The sequence below is a fragment of the Drosophila miranda genome (assembly GCF_003369915.1).
Source record: "Drosophila miranda strain MSH22 chromosome Y unlocalized genomic scaffold, D.miranda_PacBio2.1 Contig_Y2_pilon, whole genome shotgun sequence".
NCBI lineage: Eukaryota > Metazoa > Arthropoda > Insecta > Diptera > Drosophilidae > Drosophila > Drosophila miranda.
In genome coordinates, this window is record NW_022881614.1 from 6,435,487 (window position 1) to 6,462,537 (window position 27,051).

The following is a 27,051-nucleotide window of genomic DNA, read 5'->3' on the forward strand; positions in this document are numbered from 1 at the left end:
ATCTGGAAATGTGTAGTACAAGGCTTAGTCAAATGATCGCAGCTTCAGAGTCGGATTGATTTTGAATAAATGATATTCTTTAACAGTTCAGTTCTTCAAGTAAAACTCTTTGGATTTGTATTTTTAAAATATTGCAATTTATTTGTGAATAGCTCGAAGCTGTGTGGTGGTGGTGGTGGTGTCGTGGAGTTGGCTGCACTTTCTCACATTGAGTTCGCCTGTGTACCAGTTAAGACTTTGTTTAGTTATTTAATTTAAGTTGCATAATAGACATCTACACGTAATGGCATGTGGATAGGATATGAGTAGGACCTTACACGGATTTGCTTTCATTCAACATCAATAATTTACTGTATTTTTACGTTTATTTTACGCTTGTAAATATTCGTTTGGTTTCGTTTCGTTTCGTTACGTTTCCTTTTGATTAAACTTTTTTGAACATTTATCGATTAATTCTTGCTTGTATGGTATGTATATCGGTTATCGCTATGTATAATATGTACAATGTATGTGTTATCCTTGATTCTCATCCAAGTGTAAATCTTTAGCTGGTGGAGTTCCGGGAAAGGGACAAACATATACGTACGTAACTCTTAAAGTGCAACATATTGTAGAAACGATTCCGATCAAATTTCCTTAGTGTGGAACATAAATTCATTATTTAGATATAAAATACAGTGTGGGGATGGATGGGAAAAGACCTATCCTGTCCGTTTCCTATCTTTCCTATCTGTATGTATACTCGTAACCTGAGCAAAATATAACTCTGTAGGTAATCGCTGCTTTCGATGTGCCGAAACTTTCCGTTCTCGAACTGAAACCGAACTATCTATCATATCTAGCACAAGCTCTGGGCTAAGTGGGGGCTAGGACTATTCAATCAATCAATCAATCAGGCAAAGTAAGCTGAAGCCGGTGGGATCTCTCTGATCGGGGTCTGTCTACTTTACATAATACTATTTACGAGTATCTTTGACTTTGTCTTTGCTTTGTTAAACATTTTGCTGCTAAAACCTTTAAAATTATTATCTCATTAATTTAGTAGTTTTGTTCGGTTTAATCTTAGTTTATGTAGATTTAAGTAGAGACGCACACACATACTATATAGTTGTATATATCTGTATATGTATATGTATGTGTTTGCTTGTATTGTATATAAGTATTGTTGTATGGTACTTGTGTGTTCGGTACTCGAATTCGCAATCGTATTCGCATTCGCATTCGTATTTGTGCATATACTTAGTTAAAGTAATTTGTTTAAAGTTATTGCGTTTACATTTTATTTCTATTGAAGTTGCTCTCTTTAATTTGACACTAATTTTAGGTTTCAATTTGTTTTTAAACTTTATTCCATTAAATTTAACATTTCTTTTGAATTTTTGTTTTTGGCTTTTTCCTTTCATTTTCTTCTGTGGAAATAAAACATCGCATTGAAAATATTCGCTCCGTTTATTATCAGTAAAAAATAAAATCGTGTGGCACGGGCACGAGTGTGCACTGTAGACGCGACACAGCTCGTTCTCGTATAAGTTCACAGTTAGTCCCTAAAGATCGGTATAGTCGTACGTCTGTACGAGTACGGGTATGCATTCGTGTACGGGTATACATTCGATGCGGTGTGTGCATCAACTACGCAAAGATTAATGGGTTCCATCCTCAAGGTCTCTTTAAAAGAAGGAGGCGGGGCACATCGAAGGCGGTCGGGATGGACTGGGACCGTGGTCAGTGGGCAGCAGCAGCTGGAGGAGGTCACTGGGTTAGACGCCTTGGGCGAGACTCTCCTTGGACAGCGCCAGGAGGGGCTGGTGCTGGTGCTGGTCGACGGCCTGCTGGTGCGGAATGATGAAGGGCGAGGCCAGCATCTGCAAGGGCCTGCAAGGGAGTCATTCGATGTGGAACTCTGGGATGGGGGCGTGGCTGGAAGGGGAAGGGTGCACTCACTCTGCATAGCTGGATGCTGTCACCACAGGCTGTCGAACCGAGTGCATTGCCTGCGAATTCTTGGCTCTGGCCAGCAGACTCATCACCGTTCGTTTGGTGGGATTCATGCCAGTACGGGGAACGCCCAACAACGGACGCTTGCGTCCCAGGCCGCCACCTGCCAAGAGCCGAATCGGGATTAGCCTTTGAGGAAATGGAGCTGGTCACTCACCTATGTTGATGGTCTTGACGTTGCGCAGTGCGGGATGGAGGAGAGCTGAGCCAGGCGGCTCCAGTAGCGTCAGTGTGGATGTGGCTGCCTCTCCGTCTGCGCAGTTGGGAAGCTGCAGGGCCGCGGCACTCGCCTGCGTGGTCGGCAGCCCGGCCATTGTTGCACCAACCCCGGCCGCCGGCTTCAGAAGTCCTCCGATTCCAGCTGCTGTTAGCTGGTGCTGCAGCGCCACTGCCATGGCTGTGGTGTGCACTGTGGGTGCAGATAGGGGGGGAATGTGGGCGTGAGTGACAGCTTGAAGATTACTGAGAGGATGGGAAAGAAATTGTCCTGGGATGGGGACCAAGACCAAGGGAAGCTCCCCAATCGGAAACAATAATTCCCTATTATTCATCCCAATACCAAGACCAATTCTTCCTCCAATCCGGACTTACGTGCCGCTGCCGCTGCCGGAGTGGCCTGTCCGGACAGATGCACCCCGCAGGCTGCCGCTGCCGCTGCACTGGCTCCGCCGTGGGCCTGCTGCAGAAGCTGGTGGAAGTGTGACGGCTGGGCGTGGGCGTGGGGATGGCCGTGATGATGGTGATGATGGTGGTGCTGTTGGGGATGGGCATGGGCATGGCTGTGGGCATCCTCGGTGGTGGTGGTGATGCTGATGCTGCCGCAGGCAGGGAAACAGTCTAGCTTGTCCGGTGAGAGGCAGTCCATGCCACTGATGTCATTGTCCGATTTGTCATCGTTCGATGTGTCCATGTCCGCCAGGCCACCGGCAAGACCACGGCAGGTGTTGACGGCACTCGGATTGGGATTCGTACCCGTGCCCCTGCCCGTGCTGGTGCTGGTGGTGGGACTCTGGGAGTCGTCCAGGTGCATGGCCAGACCCGGCGTGGACGTGAGCGCCTGCATCTCCCACATCTGCTCCTGGCGGATATCATCATGGTAGTCCTGCGGGACACAGAAGTATATCAAATGGGAGTGGCACTGGGATTAGCCATGGAGCACACCTCTGCGGAGCAATTAAATTTAATTCTCGCTTTTCTCATTCTCTCTCTCAATCTCTTTGAGATTCTCCCAATGTCTCTCGTAATAAATGCGAATTTTATTGGATGTCAATTAAAAGCTTTCCGAGAGCGACCCAGGCGACCTCCGCCTCTAGGCAATGCCTCTCCTGCCCGCAGGATGCGTGCGTGTCGAGGCAGACGCACATATCTGGGAGTGCTTAATGCAATTAAATGGGCGGGCCTGGGACTGCAGGCCACCTCTGGGATACACACCCGCCGGTTGGCAGTCGAGTCGAGGCGAGTCGAGTGGATGGATACACATTCCATTAACCAGTTGACTTGCTTATGAGTATCTCTAGATTTAGCACTGAATCGGATGCAACATACGCTCTCCACTCTACTCCACCCTCTCCCCCTTTTTCAATCACCAAAGAAGTGACACGTATGGCAACATTTTATGGGACTCTCCCTCCCTCCCTCCGCGGCACACATAAATCGCGATTGCAGACGTCATAAACAATTTCCAGCAAGGTGAACGAGGCTTAAATATGTCGCAGATGAGATTTGGTTAGACACTCCACAATCCTGTCCTACCTCTGACACACACACACTCACACACACACGCAGCTCGGTGAAACCCCAGCAATTTATCTAAATTGGATCAGTTTCTCTTCGGCTTTGTTTCTCCCTCTTTTTGGAAATATCAAATAGTTTCTATGCAAATTTTCGTCGTGTGTAATCAGAACGAAATAACTCAGGGGGAGATGCGAGAGACCAGCAGCAGGAGACAGTTTTTTATGGTGCCGACAGCTGCCAGTCAAAGATTGGCCAGGATGTCAATATATTAGATTACCCTCAACCACAGCCCCCATCCTCCAAGCCCCTTACAGGTGGTGGCAAAATGGTTAAGCCCTGGCTCAAAGCAATGCCAGAGCTTAGGCATGTGCGAGGTGAGAATTGAATTTTGAGGGAGAATACAGATCAAAGCTGGAGATAAGAGACCACACACACAATTATAAACAACAGCAGCTTACTTTCAGGGTACAGTACCCTGTGAAGACCTCTGCTATCCCATTGGACAGTTGTCTTTAGGATACTTCATATTTGTTGGCCTGTCAGGTGTTATTTAATCTAATAACCCCTCATCTTTCCCCAAGCAAGAAGCGATTTTCAAACAAATTATGAGCATTACAAGTGAATGTTATGTATCAAAGCACCCAGAGGATAAAGACCTGCAACATTAATATTTTGTATTTCATATGAAATTACTACACGACCTAATTAGAACAGAGTTGGTTTGGCAATCTTTGACATCCCCGATAGCACTTGGTGGGGCTGAGGATGTGGGGCTGGTGTGGGAAATGTAATTACAGCACAATGCAATTTAGTCAGTGAGAGGAGAAGAGATAGAGGGAAATAGACAAAAACAGAGAGAGAAACGGTGAATCCTCGCTGTATGGCAGGAGGACACGACAACAGCTGTAGTCGATAACTAGAGCAACCTTAGAGCAGTCGTGGTCCTCCGTGCATCCTGCTACTGCCTCGGAAAGCATCTTTGCCATAACATTAAGTCCCGTGCTCGACAAAACTTTAAGATGTTCATTTGTCTGCCCCGGGTACTGGGGAAACTTTAATCATTAATGGGTATTACAGACAAATAAAGAGAACCAAAGGAAGGCAAATCCCCTGAGTCCCTCCGAAATAGAAGGGTCAGGGTCCACTACTCACTGGAACCAGAAACCGACGCACTTCCGCCAGGGCATAGGCGATGCGGGCATGGGCCTCGGCTGGGGCGGCGAACGTCGATATCTCCACGTGCAGGTCCTCGAAGAGATGGGCATACCGATTGTCGCCGCTGGCGCGCATGTCCTCCTCCTTCCGCCGGTCGCGCATCGACCCGCGGCCCAGCACGGCCATCTTGCACATGGTGTCCTCCTGGAGGCGCTTCATCGAATTGCCCTTGGGTCCCAGCAGTTTGCCAACGAAATTAAACTATAAAATAAACGGAATATTCCTGGCGTCAGTAATCAGACGGTTCCTTCTCCCATATATTGGCTCTCACTCACCTTGGGGTGATCCCTCACGGGCACGGCCACTTTGACGGCCCCCTTCACGGGCTTATCGCGGGTGATGTCCAGCATTTTGAGTTTCTCTGTGCGACGGAGTAGGATACAAGGAAATGCAATTAACTCTCATGGCGGAAAACTATGGTAAAACTATCACAATGTTCCCTCCCTAAACATTCCTCCCTCATAAGTATGCTGGGGACATACAAAGTTCATCGGATAATCCCTTCCACTGCTTGACAGGGGCCGCCTGCCTGCCTACACCAGAGACATCGCTGAGACATTTGCAAACATTTGTCGAAGCCGTTAAGACAGCGTTAACCCGACCAGAGATGGATACTTTCCAAATGGAAAGGGAATGGGCCACCATATCATCCCAGGCTTCTGGTCATTGTACGTTTGTCTCTCCGTTTCAGCTGTTTGTAACTAATTAAGCAAAATGCTTCTTCACACCCACAAAACAGGGGGCGTAGAATGGCATGGGGGGCGGGGTAAATCTGTTGACAAGCCCAAACATGAAAACATTTTTGTTTGCTCTTCAGCTCAGGCGCAAGTCTTGGCAGGCGGCAAGGACTCACGGGTACACAGACACGCCCACAGACACAGGGTTAGAGAAAGAGTGATAGAGAGGCAAAAAAACACACACACACGTAGAGACAGAGAGATCGTCGGCACTCATTAGCAGGCGAAATGGCTTTCTTAACACCTTTTGTCGTTGCCTTGTGCATGAAATGCAACATTTGCATGTCTCCTGCCCCATTCATGCCCCATCTATGCCCCAGCCCCCTCTTGTCGACCCTGTGAGAGAATTTGTATCCCCTTATAGACCCCACCTCTGTTTTCGCAGGACTGCTGACTGCCTTGTTAGTGGCAGGAACATGCATAAGTAGCTGGCAGTTGTCAGCAGAGTGCACTTTGATGGGGCACCAACCAGCCAGGGCCAGGCAAGGCAGGACGTGCGACTATTTTTGGGGCAGTGGCAGGGGGGCAAGTAGTGCAAGTGCATATCTGTGTTGATGGCTCAAGACTGCAGCAGCAGCATCAGCAGCAGCAACAGCTGGAGAATAGGTAGCTAGCAGTATCACAATATTTATGGGAACCACATAAATACGAAGGCCCCCCCCATGGGATCCCTGCTTCCGTTCTTTCCGCTTGATTAATTACATTCCGCCGAGTTATTCTTCATAAAAGGTTTTCCTTGTTCGGCTCCTGTTGCCTGTTCTGTCAGGAATTAGATTAATTTCCATTTCATTTAGCAATTTAATGTACATCTGGAAAAGTCGAGAAAACGTCCTCTATGCTACTCGGCATCCGCAATTAAAAGCATTTCACCATCAATTTAAGCCAGCTCGAATAACTATACACTTCATTTCGAATTTTATTATAGGCTTATGTATTGTTTGCTTTAATCAAACAACATCTGCTGGGACCGAAGCTGGCCGGGGCGGGGGCGGTGGAAGTGGAGGTGGAGGGGGATTGCATAATGACTGCAGCTGGCCAGCCGCAAAAGCGTTTTAAATGGTTTTCTCTTAGCCATCGAGTATGGAAATGTATTGATTTACCTGTCCTGTGGTGTCCTTACCCGTCGATTCACGTCCTGCCAGGAGAAACGGCCAAACCAATAACAATAATAATAATTACATTTCGCTTACGGCCATGGCCATAATTATTTCATCCGCCAGCATCGAGGAAAACTTCCGATGCCCTTACAGTTTCTCCATTTCCCAATTTCCCAATATCCCAATTTCCATTTTCCACTTTTTGTTCGACATTACAGGGATCGCATGGGATCCCATGGCACGAACACGATTTTGGCTGCTGGCACAGCCTAATCTCCACTAATTTATGGCCCGGACGGCCATTAACGTAATTAGGTATGCATTTCAGGTCCACCTGGGGACCAGGGACACCCCCTCCAACCACTATTCCTGCACTTATCAGATTGCAGCGAGGGATGCCGGTGGATGAAGGTGCCTTCGCGTCTGGCAACCAGTCAGACACCGAGGGGCGTGCCCCCACTCAGTCAGGCACCTGATGGTGTAAATCAGATTTAAATATCAACTTGCCACAGCCACAACAGACCTTAGCAACTGCTACTAGTACTTCCTGCCAATCCACCACCCCCTGGGGCAGATGCTAAACATTTGCTCTGTCATTGCAATTTTTTCCGGTGGCAGTTTTTGTTGCCACCTTTTGTTGTTGCTGCTGCACTGCGAAAAAAGAAACCACGAATAACGACTATGGCTTGGCAGATACTCGCACGAGTGCTAGTCCCAATTCAGGTTCTATTTTATTTGTATGGCGATCCGTTCGTATTTGGGGCAGAGATAGATATTGCCTGTAGAAATGGTGGTAGCTATATATGTATATATATTTTGACTTTCCCTTTTATCGATAAGACGATTATATATACCAGGACGTTAGATCATAAACACACGATTCTGGGTGTCCTGTTTTTTTCCCAGTGTGCTCCTGCTACTTTCTGTTTGGTTTGCCGTTGCTTCTGTTTGCCATATTTTCTACATTCCTTTTGTGTGCTGCCTTCGTTTGGCTTTTCCAGGTCATTTGCTCATCCGGAACAGCGGAAAATCTCTGTCCGGAGCGCCTGCCTACGCCGGCAACTGTCCGTCTCTGACTGTCTTCCCCTCCGACTGTTGCTTTGTCGCTGCCTTGGGCGGCGCAGGCACTTGTGCCGACACCACCCCTCTGACCCTATCTCAAGGGCTGGAAAGAGCAGGAACCCTCTTCAGAGCGATGAAGTTGTCGGACGGCATGATTTACAATCCTTTTACGACTAGAACTTCTAGGCTGGGCACCTGTCCGGCTAAGGTCACGAGGGGAATGGAGATTGTATTGGAATACAACCGACAAATTATTCAATTTCAAAGTTTCCCTTCGACATGCCCCCAGAGGGCACGCCAGTTTAATCAACATTTGGTCCGTGTTAATGTCTTTGGCCATTTCTCGGCTTTCGGCCAGAACCGAAATTGATAGTCCATTTAAGCGATTTTCGACAGGACAACGATGATGTCTTCTCACTCTGTTTGGTTTAACATTTCCCCAGGGCCGGATTACACCCGGAATGCGTCTCGTTAGCCGAAACAAAAGTAAAAATAATCATAAAAAGCGAAACAAGAAAAGAATCCTCTGCCCAGAAGCTTAAATGTCAAATGGGGCGCTCCATCTTTCACATCTCGTTTATTGTATCCCCTTTTTATGCACAGTTCCCTTCCTTCTCCATTCCACCGCTGTACGAATTCTGGAGTATTTTGTGTTGACGACAATCTGTAATCCAATGTTATTTCTTTTTTTTTCTGTTTAAATTTCCAGTATTGCGTGGATTAGATTTAAGGGCGAGGGTGTGCTGTTCCTTTGATGGATACCACTGCTATATGTATTCCGACGCGCCTCTCTGTGGATCCACTCCATCGCCTCCCCTCCATTCGGATTCCCTTTAAAGTTAAGCTTCTTCAGGCACTGATCCGACTTGAGTTGAATTGAATTTTGAGTTCAAATGAAAGGCAAAAAAGGAAACACTACAATACATAGTTTTGTTTTGTTGTTTTCGCACATGACGTAATCGACTTCTGTGTGTTTATGATTACATTTATCCCACCCCAGTGGACCCCTCTAGCCCTACGACTATGTGTGCTTTTCGCTATCGGTAACAGCCAGTGTGACGACAGTTTTTATGATGGATGCCAGGATGCCCGCTCGCTTTTATGTCCTTCCTTAACTTTTGCGTAAACAAGTCGAAAGTCGAAAAGGTGGAATAGAAAAAAGAAGCCCCCATTTCCCCCTCCCCGCAGCACACCCCACCGCACAAATGGAGCAGCCAGGAGGGAAAGCGAGACAGATAGAGGGGAGTTCGGGTTTTTCTAAATGCCCTCAAAGCACATGGAAAGGTGACAGGACAGGGGAGAATCAACATAACGGTGCTGGCTTCTCCTCTGCTTACTTGACGTTCCCTTGTACCCTGTACGGTATTCGATATGACTGGAACCTCGTACCACGATATAAAAGGTGACGTAAGGACAGTAGAAAGGGGTGATCCCCAAAGAAATCACAGCGAACAATAGTTAATAGGTGACCTATTCGAATTTTATAAGTATGCTTCTCTCCAATTCTATAGTGGATTAAAAAATTTTTCAACGGTCTCAAAATGCTGCACCGCACTGTAAGAACGAATCTATTATGTGTGCCTCAGTTAATGTCGACAACCGTCGCCAACTTCTTGGCAATTCTCAGCAATGATATAAGCCACATACCTGAACCTTTCAGGGCCCTTTCCTCCTGTGAACTTAAACCAGCTTTAGCCTCCATCTTTTGTTGCGGTAGACGACTACAAAGTGAAAGAATGTGAATAATCTATATGAGCATGTAATAATAGTTTGAGGCCAAAAGGGATTCGTCCTTTCAAGTTTTCAGCTAAGCCATCCCAACCGGCTCAGGCCACCATGCCCATGCCCGTGTCCCTACCTTTTAGCCTCTCGGCTTCTCAGGCCGCCCATCCGCCCCTTTTCTTGTCCCACCCATCATCTCAGCCAAAATCTTGCGGTAAGCTCGTGTAAAAAGCTTAAGGAAAACTTTGTAAAATTTTTATCATAATGCAGCTGACAAAAACCCTCCAACACTGTAAATACTTACCAAAGTGAGTGGGCCGCACGGAGGCGGATAAAAGAATTTTGTTTCAAATCTGTGGATAAGTTCCCTAATGAAATAAGCCCGAGCAAAAGTTGCTCAAAATTTACATGCATATCCCAGCAGACAATCGAAAGTTTCGCTTTTCTAACCCCGTGGAGGGAGTAGAGTTGAGCTTGCCCGAATCTATATGAATATTGATTGCTGCCGTCAGTGATCCTGGAGCTTTGTGTATTCAGGGCAGATTGTATTTCTCTGTGTGGCTCTGGCAAGCCATCCTCTGCCATTCATCGAAAACAAACCTAACATCTGCCCCATTTCGATTGCGAAGTATCGGTTTTCATACCAGTTGACAACAAATATTGCGGCCAAATTCCAGGCGACATGAAAGAGAAACTATATTCAAACTAAAAATAAACTCATCCTGCCCCATATCACTCACACACACACGCCCACACCCCACCCAAACAGCAGACTCGATGGGACCACTCACCCAAAGGCCGATGGACCCACACCCTCATCCCAAGCATAGCATGCTGGGTTGAAAGGAAGCACGGCCAGGTGGATTTCTACCTTACCCAGGCACTGAGCGGACATGGCTGCTTCCGCGGCTACCTCAAGCGCTTCGGCCACGAGACAGAGGACTGGTGCCCCGAATGTGGCACAGGCATAGAGGAGGACGCTCGCCACGTCCTCTTCGACTGCCACAGGTTTGACCTCGAGCGTCAGACATTGGAGACAGCAGCAGGGTCTAGGGTCAGCACCGAGACTCTGGTGCCGCTGATGCTGGCAGACCCGAAGGTGTGGGAAGCGGCCGCGGAGTTCGCCTCTAGCGTGATGCGAACGCTTAGGTCCTTGGAGAGAAGGCGGAAGGAGCAGACGGAGTAGGTGTCCACGCCACTGCGAAGCAATGCTTTGCGGCAGTACCGCAGTCCGCGGGGCCCCTAGTCCCAACATACTCTTGTCCGTTAAATTTAGTTAAATATAAAACCCCACCCAAACAGCCATAGAAGCATAACAACTTGTTTGACAGTCGAAGCGTAAGTGGTGACCCCGATGCTTTGTGCTCTGGGATAATTGGCCACCATGCCCCATTAAGTCCCAGAGACCATCAACCATGGACCATAAATTCGCAATCTAAATCTGTATCTGCTGCTCCTGTTGCAATCGAGAATCTAAATTGTTAATCTAAAAAACATGAATTAAAATTTTCAGTTCCATAAAACCCTCAGTCATGCTGCGTAATTACCATTTACGATGATTTGAAATATTTGGTCCACAACGCCCAATTTTCCCCCACCCCACGGGCTGTTAAGCCAAGGAGGAACTACCTGAAAAATTGATGAAGGCTGGAAAAAGTGTTGGTGTGGGGTACGCGGGTGAGCCTTACTGCTGGAAAGGGGCAAAAGTTCTTAAAAATTAATGACAGCTCAAGCACCTCCAAATCTGCGCCAATGGTTGTTTTTGCGTTTACGTTTGCTTTTGCTTTTGCTTTGGTTGCTTCTTTTTCACCCTCTCCTGCACCCCCACCATCCAACCGTCACTGGGTTTGACGGATTTGTCCGCAGTTTCAGATTAATGCTGCGATTATTGTTTACCGTTGGAATTACGCACTGTGGGACTGATAGGTGTTGTCGGCCCACATTCAGGTTTGGCATTCGCCTGAGGTACATACATATGTACATACACCTCTTCCAAGGATCCAGCTGTTTCACAATGGGAACGAACGTTGCATAGAAATTCTCTGCCATTCAACAATGTTGAAATTTGAAGTGTAACCATAATATGATCTGTCTGGCAGCGCTAATTAACATAATGTACATGAACAGCGAGAGCCTCTGTTATCTCTCGTCTCTCCTATTCGTATGTAAGTACATATGTACACATGTCATCTCTTCAGTTCTGAATAAACCACTTATGTATGAGCACAGACGCGTCGTTCCCAGATCACCGAAAGATCGGGCGTGTATTAAAGACAATTAAAAAACCGTGGTAGAACTGGAAGTTAATATTTTGTTTGATGCAATTCCAAATAAATCGTGCACCAGTTAGAAAGTGGCGTGTAGCAATTAAAACAAAATGAGTGTGTCTCTGCAAATTGAAAAATTGGGGGAAGACAATGTGTGTGGTCTATGTCCATGCGTAGTGTATTGATCACAACGGATTTGTGGACATATGTAAATGGTAAAACCGAAAGGCCACAGGAGGAAGCAGCAGGAACACAGGAACACTTGGCACACTGGGACAAGGCTGATCAAAAGGCGTTGACATGTATTATATTAAATGTAAAAGCAACGCAGTTGATGCACATAAAGTCGTGCACAACGTCGAATCAGGCGTGGCAAAAATTACGCGATGTACATGTGTCAGTGGGACCAGTGCGAAAGGTACAGTTATACCAAAAACTTTTGCGGCAAAATATGCAAAACGGTGATAACGTGGTACAATATGTAAATTCTTTCGTGGAAATTACTGAAAAGTTAGCCGAGCTAAATATCGACATTCAAGACGAGCTAAAAGTAATAATGTTGTTGTCGAGCTTGCCCAGCGGTTGGGAAAATTTCGTCGTGGCGATAGAAACACGCGACAGTCTGCCGTCGTTCGAAACGGTAAAAGTAAAAATACTTGAAGAAGGAGCACGTAAAGACGAAAGAGACGATCGTGAGCTTGCTGTACAGGCAGTGTACGCACACACACAGACTCAAAGAAACGGTGCGCGTTCGAAGAATTACGGCGCCAGTCGAAAAGACAGCAAACGAGACGGCCAGAAATCCAACGAGCATCGCGAGTTTCGAGGAAAATGTACAAATGTAAACAAAGCGGGCACCGCGCATCCGAGTGCAAAAGCAACAAAGATAATACGAAAGAGTGCGTAAGGGATGAAAAATCAAACTGTTTAATGCACAGCTGCGTTGTTAAGCAGCGAAAAAATTCTTGGTGTATCGACAGTGGGGCAACATCGCATATGTATGTATGTGTTGTAATAAAAATTTGTTTGAAACCTTTAATAAGAAAAACACAACCATTATGTTGGCTGCAGAAAAGTATATTGAGTCCCTAGGTATTGTAACTGTAAAAATTAAATCAAATGAAACAAATATAGAATTGCGAAACGTGTTGTATGTGCCGGATTCAAAAATGAATTTTTTGTCGGTGAGCAAAGCAGCCGAGTTCGGGAATGTCACTACATTCGGAAATTCAGAAGCTTTAGTGCGAAATAAACATGGACATATAATGTTGCGAGCGGTACAAGAAAACAATTTATACGTGTATGGAGTGGAAAAAACCACTGATGCAGTGCATTTGATATCCGATATATCTCTTGCAAAAAAATGGCATAGCCGCTACGGGCATTTAAATTTTCAAAATTTAAAGAATCTTTGTGAGAAAGAACGTGTATTCGGGATGAAAATTAAAAACGTATCCGTAAACACAAATTGCGACACATGCAATAAGGCTAAAATATGTGCATTGCCGTTCCCACAAAAGGCAGAACGTGTTACGAAAAGTGTTCTCGAATTGATCCATACCGACGTATGCGGACCTATGAATGTTAAATCTCTGGCTGGAAACCGTTATTTTGTTACATTTATAGACGATTACTCGCGAAAAATTCACGTATATTTTATGCGCGCCAAAAATGAAGTTTTTGAGAAATTTAAAATGTATAAAAGTTATGTTGAGTGCCAAACCGAAAAAACAATCAAAGCCTTGCGAAGCGATAACGGTACTGAGTACATAAACAATGAATTTACAAATTTTTTAAATGCGTGCGGAATAAAAAGAGAACTAACGGTGCCTTACACACCTCAGCAAAACGGCGTTGCTGAGCGCGCAAATCGTACAATCGTTGAAATGGCTAGGAGTATGTTAATTCATGCAAATTTAAAAGAATTTTTGTGGGCTGAGAAATAGATGTCCGACCAGAGCGTTAAATGGATGCACCCCCTTCGAGGCTTGGAACAAGCGCAAGCCGTCGGTAAACCATCTGAAAATATTTGGTTCACGCGCATTTGCACTGGAAAAAACCAAAAAAGGCAAATTCGTTGCAAAAGGAAAGGAGTACATTTTTGTTGGCTACTCTTTTGCAGCAAAAGCATATCGTTTATATGACCAAGAAAAGCGAATGATAGTGGAACGCCGAGACGTCAAAATTGTGGAGGGTGAGTTCGTCAAGGAAGTAAATGATATTTACGAAAATGGAGATCAGACTGAGGATCTTGCAAAAATCATCATACGCTTTGAGTCAAACGAAGAACCTCTGCAGGTACAAACTGTTGTTGAGCCCGAAGACGAAACGATTAGCAACATTGACAACAGCGATGATGATGAGGAGGAGTACTTCGTAAGTGCAAGCGATCCAGAACAGAGCCGCAGCTCAGATGAAGAAGACATCCCACAAATACGTGGCCCAAGAAGGCCAAAAATCATTCGTACTGGTCAACCTGGCAGACCAAAGAAGCAGTACAATGTCCTCAACAATCTTAGCTGCTCCGATGACATTGAGACTCCACGGACCGTTGCAGAGGCGTTGCACTCGTGTCAAATAATACATGGACTCCTGTCAATCTTCCGCCCGGAAAAAAGGCTATAGGTTCAAAATAGGTTTTCAGAATCAAACGCAACCAAAACGGTGACATTGAAAGGTTTAAGTCGAGACTTGTGGCACAAGGATGTGGCCAGCAGTTTGGCGTAAACTACTGGGAGACATATTCTCCAGTGATACGTTATGAGACAATCCGAATGTTATTTGCGATTGCTGCAGAAAAGCAGTTACACATGCATCAGGTGGATATCTCTAACGCGTATCTCAACGGTAAACTCCAAGAAGTCGTCTATATGAAGCAACCCGTAGGCTTTATAGATAAGCAGAACCCCCACAAGGTACTCAAACTTCAAAAGGCTATCTATGGGCTGACGCAGTCTGGACGTGTCTGGAATGACACATTGAACGAGGTGCTGGTTAACATGGGCTTTAAAAAAAGTCAACACGAGCCATGTCTATACGTCAAACAGCATCAACAAGGCGTCAGTTATATAGCAGTTTACGTCGACGACCTGATAATCATCTGTCCAAAAGAGATGGACGTCAGCGCGATCAAGCAAAATATCGCATCCCTATTTGAGATGAAAGAATGAGGTCAGCTCAACTTTTTCCTAGGCATGGAAATTCATCGAGAAGGCAAACAAGGCGCCCTCAAGTTATGCCAGAAGAGGTATATTGAAAGCGTTTTGAATACTTTCGGTATGCAGGATTGCCGTCCAGTCGCAACACCACTTGACCCAGGTTTTCACGTTGGTTGTAAAGATGAAGAATGTGTAAAGGTAAATAAGACATATTATCAATCACTAATTGGTTCGCTCATGTACTTAGCAGTTTTGAGCCGGCCCGACATTCTTCATGCTGTGAGCAAACTATCACAGCGAAACCAAGACCCTCATGTGGAGCACGAAACTTCAGCTAAGCATGTGTTGCGCTATTTACGAGGCACAATGAATATGAGCATCATCTACCAAAAGTCTGGAGAGCCAGTAAAAGGGTTCGCCGATGCTGATTGGGCAAATGACAAGCTGGACCGAAAATCATATTCCGGATACGTTTTCTTCCTAGCTGGTAGTGCGTTTTCGTGGACATCAGCCAAGCAGAGCGTCGTCGCCATGAGCAGCACCGAAGCAGAGTATGTGGCGCTATCAACAGCCGCTAGAGAAGCAGTATATCTACAAGGTCTGTTGCAAGAGATTGGATACTCAAATTAAGGGCCAATGACTATCTATGGTGACAACCTCAGTGCGCATCATATTGCGAAAAATCCTATTCACCATAAACGCACAAAGCATATAGATTTAAAATATCATTTTGTTAGAGACAAAGTAGAAAGTAAAGAGATAAAACTTGAATATGTATCCACACAGAAAAACGTTGCCGATGTATTAACCAAAAGTTTATGTAAGCAAAAGCATTATAGATTTGTAAACATAGATTTGTACACATGTCATCTCTTCAGTTCTGAATAAACCACTTATGAGCACAGACGCGTCGTTCTCTATTTAATACATGACAAAAGGCGCAATTAACAATAAACAATTATTTAAACAATAATTTTATCCCTAAATACGCATCCCGAAAGCCTTCTAGCACCTAGGAGAAACCTAAAAACAAAACAATTAAATTTCAAGAATATTAAATTTAAAAAAAAAAATGTATACTCCGACCCACTGTGCAATGTTAGTCGTGACCGCCTTGTCTTTCTTATGCAAAATTTAACCCACTGTAGAGTAGAGTAGGTCGGTCCGCTCACTGGGTGCGGCGCGGTCGGTAGCTTGGTTGGTTTGCTTTATTCATTCCAGACCTTCCACTCCCGTCTGTCGCGACGTCTTCGCATCCTTGCACTCGCTCATCTCGCATAGTGCCCTCTCTGTTTCGGTGTACCTCAGCCTTCGTACCACTCGGGCGATGCCTTTGTATTTATATACAGCTTCGCACGCACGATTTAAGGATAACGAGGATGGAATGCAGGAAGCGAGGCAAATATTTACACAGTTGGATGATTTAGATAAAGAAGACATGAACATGAAGAGGTCGACGACCGAGGCGGGTGAAAGCGACAGCAACAGCAAAAGCAACAGCGACGGATTAAAGCACGGCAATGAAGAGGGGGCAAATAATCCCGGGGACATTTTGAAAACTGGGGACAGGCATTATAAAGGGATAAAGATATTTTAGTACGATGATGGGGGCTCGGGCGATGGCCGTGATTGGGTAGCATCACTTCATGAGACAACAAATAGTAATCCAAATTAATGGCATTATCTAGTGGGGTGTTCTTCCCGATTGTCTGTTTCATATTGTAGCTGTAGCGTAACGCCGTATAATATGTTGTACGAGTAATGCATGCAATAATCTATTTATGGCAAGCAGCGTTTGATTTAAAGCCCTGTAAGGCACATGTTCTCCCTGTCTTTTGGTATGCAGAGCCACGCTCACCTGGATAATTTATTCAGGCGAATATTGCAGTCACAGTCGACGGCAACAACATCAGAAATACAAACGAAAACGAGGGGGAACGTTGTGAGTTGCTGCGGACACCGCAACTCTACGGTTATACCCGATACTAAGTCAGTATGGCTCTCCTCCGGCAGACGCCGCTAATATTAAATGACACGACAAGGAGTGCGTGCGAGAGAGACAGAAAATCAGTCTGAGCGTGACGTCGGGGGCTGCGTAGCCAGTGCAAATTGATTTGTTCCTTTTGGCTATAAAAATGATCTGATCTGATCCAGATTCAGCAATCTGATAGATATGGTCATTATCTATGATTCTGCGTTTTTAGTTTTCTCGAATGTGCAATATTGTGGATGCAACAGATTTTCGTCCTTTGTGTGGGCGGAAAGGGGTGGGGCGAAATTTTGAGATACACGTTTTATAGTAAGATCTAACAGGAGTGCGGATACCAAATTTGGTTTTTCTAGCCTTAATAGTCTCTGAGATTTTTGAATATCCCCAGATTTTCGTCCTTTGCGGGGGCGGAAGGGGGTGTGGCGAAATTTTGAGTGTGGATACCAAATTTGGTTGCTCTAGCTTTTGTAGTCTCTGAGATCTAGGCGCTAATGTTTAACTCTAAGCAAAGCCGCCTATGCTACGTGTGTGTTAGAGAGAGACAGGGCGAGAAAAAATGAAATTGTTTTCTTGATGCTGGCTATAATAATAATACGATCCAATTCAGGTTCCGCAGTCTTAAAGATATGGTCATTCTCTACAATTCTACGTTTTTGGTTTTTTCATATCTTTAAAATTGTGGATGCCACAGATTTTCGTCCTTTGTGGGGGCGGAAGTGGGCGGGGCGAAGTTTTGAAATGTACTTGTAGCAGTGACATATCACAGAAGTCCGGATATAAAACGTCGTTGCTCTAGCTCTTATAGTCTTTGAGCACTAGGCGCTGATAGGGATGGACAGACGGACGGATGGACAGACGGAATGACGGACAGACAGACAGGGCTCAATCGACTCGGCTATTGATGCTGATCAAGAATATATATACTTTATGGGGTCGGAAACGATTCCTTCTGGACGTTACACACATCCACTCTTACCACAAATCTAATATACCCCAATACTCATTTTGAGTATCGGGTATAAAAACTCGAATGGAAATGCAAATAGCTTCAGCAGAAGCCCCACCGATACAGATGCACACATACTAACTACAGATATAGATATACATATGTACATATTTATGTTTCGAACGGACCAGCATGTGCGAACGGAAACTCTATATTCTGCATTCTCCTGCACTCCTCCGCTCTCATCCAGCCGAGATGAGGTGCTGGAATGAGCAGCGCAGTCTGTGAAATGGGCCTACTTGAATTTTGAATCTGCATTTTCCCAGCTACGTGTCAAATCCATCTAAAAGCTGAAGGGCTCACCCAGCATCCAGCTCACACACACCCGCCCTCAGATCTGCATGTAAATGAATGTATAACATATTTCAGCAGAGTCGCACAACATTTAAATTATTTTGGGCATTGTGTCAACATTTCAAATTCCATAAATTTCGGCCACCACATTTGGAACGGAATGGCTAATAGGCTGGAGCAGGGGCAGAAGCAGGGGCAGTGGCATGGTAGCAATCGAATTCTTTTATCGAAAAATCTGTGCCTCTCCAACGATGCCTAGATATGTATGCTTTTTGCTCCTCATTGTCTGTTTATTTGCTGTGAATTTATTTGACCAGTTGGTCAATATGAAAATACGAAATTGAAATATTCAAAATGGTTCTGCTCTTGTATATGTATGTACAGCAAAAGAGGCAGAATCAGGCGTAGAAGAAGCAATAGCCAATATGCTCCATCGACACACCCACCTCCTAGTGTTTGCCTCCTAAATCCAAGTGAAATTCCTGACCGGAAAATGTTTCACAAACGTTGGGCAATTAATTTGAAAAAATAATGGAGAAAACTTTTCCATCGAGTTTATAAAAAATATATTTATAATTGAAAGAGCGGGACAGAGCGAGAGAGGGAGAAAGATAGGAAAGCGGAATTAGAAGAGCCTCGAATAACTTTTTTATTATATTTAATCAACTGGCAGAATGTTTCCTTGACGAAAAGCATTTTTACTAGATGCCAGGGCTAAACTTTTGCCTAAAGTTGATGCGGTATTTGAAATGCATTTCATAGATTTCAGCAGTAAGAGAAATTAGATGGCTTTAAAGAACTATTATATTATATAAAATGAGCAGGCGGAATAAATAGTGTTTGCTTTGCGAAATGAAAGGGTCTAGAAGTCAAAGGTTGTTCGGGGATATACTTATGTTTATTCAATGTTCTCTCCCCCCAAACACAATGAATGCACGCACGAGGTGAATGTGAATGAAAATATAGAGAAGGAGGTGACTAGTCCACAGGTGGGACTTTCCAAATGGACTGGGGGATGGGATTTCAGTTAGGTTTCTGGATAGCTCGTTAGCCTTTGAGATATATACTCATTCCCTCTGCGATGTGGTCTAACCGACTGGACTGACTGGACAATTTTCCAGCAAACAAAAACCACGTTTCTAACGTGTCCTGCATAGAGAAACCATATACATGTATGTAGGTATATAAGTGTATGTATGTTTGAACATATAATTCACCCACAACAAGTAAAACTTTTTCCTTTACTCCCAAATAAGTTGGAAAGCAAACAAAACCACAACGAGGGGGAACGTTGTGAGTTGCTGCGGACACCGCAACTCTACATTTATACCCGATACTTAGTCAGTATGGCTCTCCTCCGGCAGACGCCGCTAATATTAAGCGACACGACAAAGAGTGCGTGCGAGAGAGACAGAAAATCAGTCTGAGCGTAACGTCGGGCGCTGCGTAGCCACTGCAAATTGATTTGTTGCTTTTGGCTATACGAATTATCCGATCTGATCCAGATTCCGCAACCGGATATATATGGTCATTCTCTATGATTCTGCGTTTTTAGTTTTCTCGAATCTGCAATATTACGGATGCAAAAGATTTTCGTCTTTTGTGGGGGCGGAAGGGGGTTGGGCGAAATTTTGAGATATACGTTTTATAGTGAGATCTAACTGAAGTGTGGATACCAAATTTGGTTACTCTAGCATTAATAGTTTCTGAGATTTGTGGATGCCCCAGATTTTCGTCCGTTACGGGGGCGGTAGGGGGTGTGGCGAAATTTTGACACAAAACGGTCAAGGTCCGATATCACAGGAGTGTGGATACCAAATCTGGTTGCTGGCTCTTCTAGGTTCTGAGATCCTTGAACTCATATTTTGCAATTTGCAAAACCGACCATGAAACCTGTGTGTTAGAGAGATATAATAATTATACGATCTGGTTCAGAATTTGCACTCTAGAAGATATAGTCATCCTCTACGATTTTGCGTTTTCAGTTTTCTCGTATCTCTGAATTTGTGGATGCCACAGATTTTTGTGGGGGCGGAAGTGGGCGGGGCAAAGTTTTGAAATGTACTTGTAGCAGTGACATATCACAGAAGTCCGGATATAAAACGTCGTTGCTCTAGCTCTTATAGTCTTTGAGCACTAGGCGCTGATAGGGATGGACAGACGGACGGATGGACAGACGGAATGACGGACAGACAGACAGGGCTCAATCGACTCGGCTATTGATGCTGATCAAGAATATATATACTTTATGGGGTCGGAAACGATTCCTTTTGGACGTTCCACACATCCACTTTCACCACAAATCTAATATACCCCAATACTCATTTTGAGTATCGGGTATAAAAAGGCAATGCCAAAAGGTCTTTCTCGCAGGCATTCCTTCATAAATAAATTTATGATTTAAAATTCCTCACTCCTTTGTTGGGGAGACAGGGCAGCAAAAGGTTTTAGTGGTTCAACAGAGCTGTGGCCGAGGTTCAACTTAATGGTTGGCCTTTGGTTTGTAAGAATGGTTTCCACTTGGGATCCCTTCCCCAACCAACAAATTAGTCTTCATCAATAATCATCTGGGCAATAATTTATCTAAATAAGTTTTATTTGGTCAGGTCTTGGCGGAAATCACCGAATAAATGGCTTTCCACTCTATTTCCGGTCTCTCTCTCTCCCTGCTGGCGATGAGAGTAAGATAAACCAAAAGCAATTACATTCATTCATTCTCGTTTTGATGACCGCCATCCATGGCCATGGGGAATTAGCCAGTTGGTCCGACATATTTGGACATATTTTGCCTGCTGGCTACGTACTCGTACTCGCACTTGTGCCACCTGCCTTGGTAAATACTCCCACTCGCACATTCCGGGTGAATAATTTAGTTACTTCTGCTGAGCCTGAGCCGTAATTAAGTCGTAACAGGTGTGAAAGAGAATCCCCATTTCATTCGCCGTCGAACGTGTCTCTTTCTGTATCTGGATCGGATCTGGGCCTTCACCAGAAATTCAATACTTACCTAGTTAAGTCCAAATTTAGCTTGAATTCAGATTCGGATTGGAGCTTCGTGGATTCGCCTGCGGGCTTTTGCGGAGTTTTGTTTAATGGACAGAGTAATCCGAAGGAGGAGGAGCACGCATTTGTCTTAATTTTCACAGTCACTTCAATTTTCACTTTGTCGAATGACAAATGCCGGGGGGCGCTTATTTCATTGCTTATTCATACGCCGAAAAAATTTCGCACGGATCCACGGGCACGGTGCGGCGACACGGGGTGGCACGGAAATTCATCGGTGCTGATTAAAGATGCATGCCTAAGGTGCGAGGACTCGTTTCGCTTTTAATTTTGTTCTCGCAAACAAAAACAATGCTCCAGAGGCAGAGGAAAAGACAGAGGCAGCATCACCATACCCACGGGGCACCACCACAAATGTCCTGCGGCCCGCAGCCCACACAGAGATAATGTCATCCGATTTCGACTCCCCAAACCGCACGCGTGGAGCAGTGGCACCAGGAGCAGCGATGCCAACACAACGATCCGGCAGGTTTACTGTTTTTGTTAAGTACTCCACAGACAGAGGCTCCCACAACAGCCACCAGAGATGGCGACACAAACTTTCACTGAATGACTGGCTGGATCCTGGGCGGGACTGGCATGGGGATGGGTTCGTCGGGTTGGTGGCGGATGTGGCAGTGTCTACCCCAGCACTTGACACAAGATAAACAATTATTCTCTATGCCACAAAACGAAATGGGCAGAACAAAGACTCGAAAGTGAACCGCATTTCCGAGTGTGAGAACCGTTCCGTAGAGCCCCCAGCGAGCAACTGATGCGAACCCAAAGACTCGGCACAGAGGACACCCAAACGACACGGACAACTGTGGATGCTGATTCTGCGCAATCCTCCGCATTCGCCCCGTCTCTCCATCGGATCTGAGTATCCGATACTGGGAATAGTGGCACCTTATGAATGGGAAGTGCAAGCCGATGTTAAACATTTTCATCAGCATTTCCGTTATAATTTAAAAGTCTTACTCCAGTAATTACTTTAGTCAGAGCAAGGGTTGTGAGGCTGCGACTAGCAGCAGAGCAGCAAGAAATCGCCCTTGCCTGATGAGCTTCGGCTATCCTGTCTTATGCTTGAAATGCATGCAGCAGTCATTATTCTGATGGACGAATCTTGCAGCTGAAATTTGATTCTTTGATGCGATGGTTGCCGCAGACGGAAGGGATTGTTCTTATACGAGATAATCGCAGCCAACTATCAATAAAAATTAATGATCAATCAGGGACAACACAGAGACAATTCTATTGTCTGGCGAGCATCGTTCGACATTTTTAACTAGCGTGGAATTGTTTCGACTAATGGTATTGTGTTAAGGAAGAATCCTTTGAAGAATCCTATTCGCCCATAATCGATCTGCATCCGGAAAGGGGGGCGATGCGGCTTGCATTGTATGCAGATGCTGGCTTTAACCAAAGACAATGCAAATTTATATTCAAGTTTTCGGCAACATTCTAGAACCGCAAAAAGGAAACGAAAAGATTGGAAAGCGGGGGATGGCCATAGGAGGAAGCGTGCTCTGGCCCCCAAAAAATGCACGCTTGTTTATTTTGGATGCAATGTTCTTTCTACCTTCACCTCCACCTACCTCCCTCAGGGTGTTGGTACTGGTACTGTTAGCGGTACTGCTACTGTTCCTCTGACTTTCTTTTCCCCTCCGCATTCCATTCCCAACCAGCGTCGGATACAAAGCGCTATGGGGCCCCATTTGGGTAACGTCCAATGCACCAGGGACTTCTTCTATGTATGACAAACCAACATAAACATTGTGTGCGAAATGGAGACCCCAGAAGTATCGTTTGCTTCTGATCGATCGCGGTGCAGGGGCAGGGGAAGGGTTGTAGGCCAGGACAAGGGATTGGATGTGGCGATAGGTGGCGAGGATGTGCACCATGTTTGCGTGGCGCACTCTATTTAAAATTTTCGCTAGGGGCTCGTCGGCCAGCCGTAGTGATTGTAAAATGTTGTACGAGGCTACAGCCAAAGCGGGAAAAAGTAAACCTCCAAAACAGAAACTAAACAAATGAACCGACGGCTTCATTTTGGTCAAGCATGGAAATGTAATAAGCTCGCGCCCAAGGCGATTTGTTCGAGTACGTAATGCATGAACGAGCAAGAGCCGGAGCCGGAGCCGGAGCCGCAGCCGGAAAGTCTCCGCCGGCCAAAGCGTGGCAAAGTCTATCGAAAGTGTATATTAACATAGCAATATGTAGTCAGAGGTTATTACAACGGCCTTGCAGGCCTTATGGGCCACTCAACCCTGGCAGAGTAGAAGGACTCGTTCAGATGTGTAATTTGATTTGCGTCCATGTCATCGGTGGGCATTAATTGTGCATTGCTCGTTTAATGTGTACATCAGTTCAATTACCATTAACGTCAGATGTTGAACAAGCGATGGCATTTGTATGATATGCCCAGGACACTTGTTGGGATCTCCAGATCCAGCTCCAATGCCGACGCTGATGCCCAAGAGGAGTGCATAAACATGGTCAAGTCCCCACTCCGTCTATCACCGCGTGGTTGCTGCTCTGCTGCCCTGGTGACATGATAGAAAGTTTTAATTGATTTCCTGGCATCCCATTTGTTTGGAGACTCTCGGGACTGGGACTGGGACTGGCATAGCGGACCGTTGCCCAGAGACACACTCTGGTCGCTTTGCCAGACCAGGCAGAAAATCATAATTCAACATGCGAATCGGAGCGTAGGAAACATGACGGCCTCCTCCCGGAAATGGAGGAGCACACCATTTTATGCCTGACTCTAAAGACAGTTCACTTTAGCTGGGTTTCGTTCCGTTCCGTACGGTTCCGTTCCGTTCAGTTCAGTTCAGTTCAGTTCAGCTCGTGTTTCGGCTTAGAAGTTTCCGCTTTGGGAAAACGCCACCGAAGCAACTAAATGTGAGCCGTAAACTTTGGCTTTAGTGCATTGCATTCCATTCCACTCGCCAAATAAAACGATACAAAGTGTTTTGTATTTGCCGTTGCTCTGCCATGGCATCAAAACTGGCATCCTCTGGTTGTCTCACCCGCTCCAACATCCACACTCCCTTTCCCACTCCCATTCGCAAGCCCTCAGTCACAGCCTCAGTCGCTGCTGCTGCGGCTGACGCTGAGACTGAGGCGCGGGAAAAGCCAAATGTGTCATTTATAATTTAAGCGGGATTAAAGTTTCCTTACAATGGCGCTACTTGCCACAGAACATGCCGCGCTTCGCCAAACTTTTTTTATGGCCGAAAGGAGGTTGCCGAAGTTGGCTGCAAATTTGACATCCAGCGCCCCAGACATGGCAAAGCGGATTAGGCAAGTGGCTAAAGGCATGCTCGTGCCGAGCGAGCCCCCGTAAAGCGATTCCAGCGTTCAACTTCTCCGACAAATTGTTTAAATTGGCGGGCACTGACTCCGGTTGCGGTCGCGCTTGCGGTCGCGTTGGAGATGGTGGGGCTTTTGAATACTGTAGCACAGCTTTCACTATCGGATGCAAGAGTTTTCCAAGGCAAATTGAAAACCAGAAAGATCTCGGAGATCAGTTTTTTACTTCCGTAGAAGCATGAAGTCCAAGCTGCATTTCCCTTTTGGCAAAGCAATGGAGATTTTGATGCAATTGCAGCCGCGCGGCCTGCTTTTTGCTCTCGTGCAAGCCCGAGGAGAAGGAAAATAGGAAGACGGAAAAACAAAAGCCACGAGGTAAAGGGGGAAAAGGACTGAGAAAGAACACAAAAAAAAAAAAAACGGCCCGGCAGGCAGTCGGCAGTACTACAATTTCGTAAATTGTCTTGGAAAATGGCGAAAATGCTTTCCCAGCAGCCGCACACCGTACCGCAACAAGCGGGTGGTTAAAGCTCTCGGAAATGCCCCCGCCAGTTGTTGGATTAATTATGAAAAATACCCCAAACCCATGCACATCCCAGCACGAGCATCAGCAGCATAAACAACGCGGGAAAAGTGTGTAAAATGCAACCTGACTGTCATCTGGCACGGCACGGCACAAGCACAAGGCACACGACCCTTTTCATGTTGTTTGGGGGTCAGCAACTTAATTGTCTGTTAAGTGTCACAGTGCGCAGGGAATGTGTGCGGATGGCTGCCGCAATGGGAGCCACGGCCCAGTTGCACAGTCACCTGGTTTAGAAGCAGCAGCAGTCTTGACAAGTGCACTCGCGCAGACACTCTCCGGCTATCTCTGTGAAACAGGTACAAGCACACACAGATACTCGTCGTAGTTCTGCTAATTTGACCTGGCCTAGAACTAAGCGTAGTGCCCAACACCCGACCGGAGCTGGAGGGGATTGCGAGAACTACTTTTCACCAATCAAAGTTATCGAAAACAGTCAGGCCACTCAGCAGGCATACAACTACATAGGAGTACGGACGTATTGATTGCCACTTTGGAGCATAAAGTTGCCAATCCAAAAGACCGCATTACTCCGGGCCGCTTTCGACTTGATTTCTCTACAATCGTCACTCAGCCGTACCACACGACCGAAGCAGAGTATGCCATGGACCATGGACAATGGACCAGGCCTAGTCCTGGCCTACATCAAAATTCAAACCGGCGTGCAGGGGGTATAGCTGGATCGGGATTTGATGGCCTTGGTTTCCATAGTTGATACTTCTCTCGGAAAATGAAGGCAATGATCAATAAAATTAATATTGCTAGGGTTGCGTAAGCAGCGAGTTGATGGTGCTGCACGGTGGTGAGATGGTGTGGCAGCTCGTGATGATTGATGGTTGATAGTTGCTGGCGTAGATCATCAAGTTCTTGAAGAAAGTCTGATGTCTGGTTCTTCAGTTGCCACATGGGTGGCGAGGGTGATGTCGCCGGTGCGCTCCCGTCACCAAACCGAGTGTAAGTCTATTTTACTTCGCTGATTGTGGTGCTGAAGGTGCTGATGCTTACTTCAGTATTGCGAGCAGTGCAACCAGGGGACATGGAGAGTAGACCAGTTCCTTCCAGTGTTATGGTTGACGGAACTCCGTTGCATACTGCTTGAAGTTTAGTTATAGAATGCGTTGCGAAGATCCATTTATTTGGATGCTGAGTTTTTAGCCACACCGTATCAGCCTTTGTGTGTGTTACCTGACACAGTGTTTCTGTTTTATTGTTAAACAGTTGAAACTCACAGCAATTGTCCACATTGAAGATCATCTGATGGTCAAAGCAGATGAACTCCTCGTTGTGTACTTTAAGACAACGTCGGAATTCCTCTTGGGTAGTGCCCATGAACTGGTCTCGATGGATGTTCACCGTTATTATGGTGGTTCTGAGGACAAATAGACTCCAGCTTGTTGAATCCCAAAACGGAATTGGGATGAAGCTGAAAACTTCGAGCTAAGCTGTTGAAACTAGCGGTAGCGTCAGCTTGAAGATGACGTGTTTTGCAGTCGGGGTTCCTTCGGCTCGCATGATTCTGTATAGTTGAATCACCTCCTTCGTTGTGACCGGCAGCATTTGATCTTGTGGCAAATGATCCCGTATCTGGTCTAGTTGGTCTATTAGTTGCTCGGGAGACACCAGCGTGGAGCTTATTCTCCGATGATGAATACCGATTAGGACATCAGATATATCGGACTGCATTCGTTGGAGAGTTGTTGTGAGCAGGGTTAATTGTGCTATTAGTCCTAAGTACGCTTGAGTCAGATGATCGCTGTGATATGACCCTCTTTCTCGGTTGATAGTAGAGCTTCTTCAAGTCTACCACCAACTCGGATGAGCTCATCGTCTC

General features: G+C 45.7%; 3 protein-coding genes across 3 annotated transcripts; 2 read left to right on the forward strand and 1 right to left on the reverse strand.

The window, feature by feature from the left end:
• Nucleotides 1-154: 154 nt before the first annotated feature.
• Nucleotides 155-21,452, reverse strand: LOC117193326. Its single transcript, XM_033398054.1, has 8 exons — nucleotides 21,285-21,452; nucleotides 9,488-9,561; nucleotides 5,220-5,305; nucleotides 4,882-5,145; nucleotides 2,587-3,097; nucleotides 2,153-2,404; nucleotides 1,942-2,098; nucleotides 155-1,872 (listed from the first exon to the last, which is right to left on the reverse strand). The coding sequence occupies exons 2-8, from the start codon at nucleotides 9,540-9,542 to the stop codon at nucleotides 1,758-1,760; spliced, it is 1,440 nt and encodes a 479-aa protein (XP_033253945.1). The 5' UTR covers nucleotides 9,543-9,561; nucleotides 21,285-21,452; the 3' UTR covers nucleotides 155-1,757.
• Nucleotides 13,961-14,738, forward strand: LOC117193327. The gene has a single exon (XM_033398055.1). The coding sequence runs from the start codon at nucleotides 13,987-13,989 to the stop codon at nucleotides 14,452-14,454; it is 468 nt and encodes a 155-aa protein (XP_033253946.1). The 5' UTR covers nucleotides 13,961-13,986; the 3' UTR covers nucleotides 14,455-14,738.
• LOC117193328 (secreted RxLR effector protein 161-like) lies at nucleotides 15,354-15,848 on the forward strand. Its single transcript, XM_033398056.1, has one exon. It carries the CDS (start codon nucleotides 15,354-15,356, stop codon nucleotides 15,615-15,617), a length of 264 nt encoding a protein of 87 aa, XP_033253947.1. The 3' UTR covers nucleotides 15,618-15,848.
• Nucleotides 21,453-27,051: the final 5,599 nt, after the last annotated feature.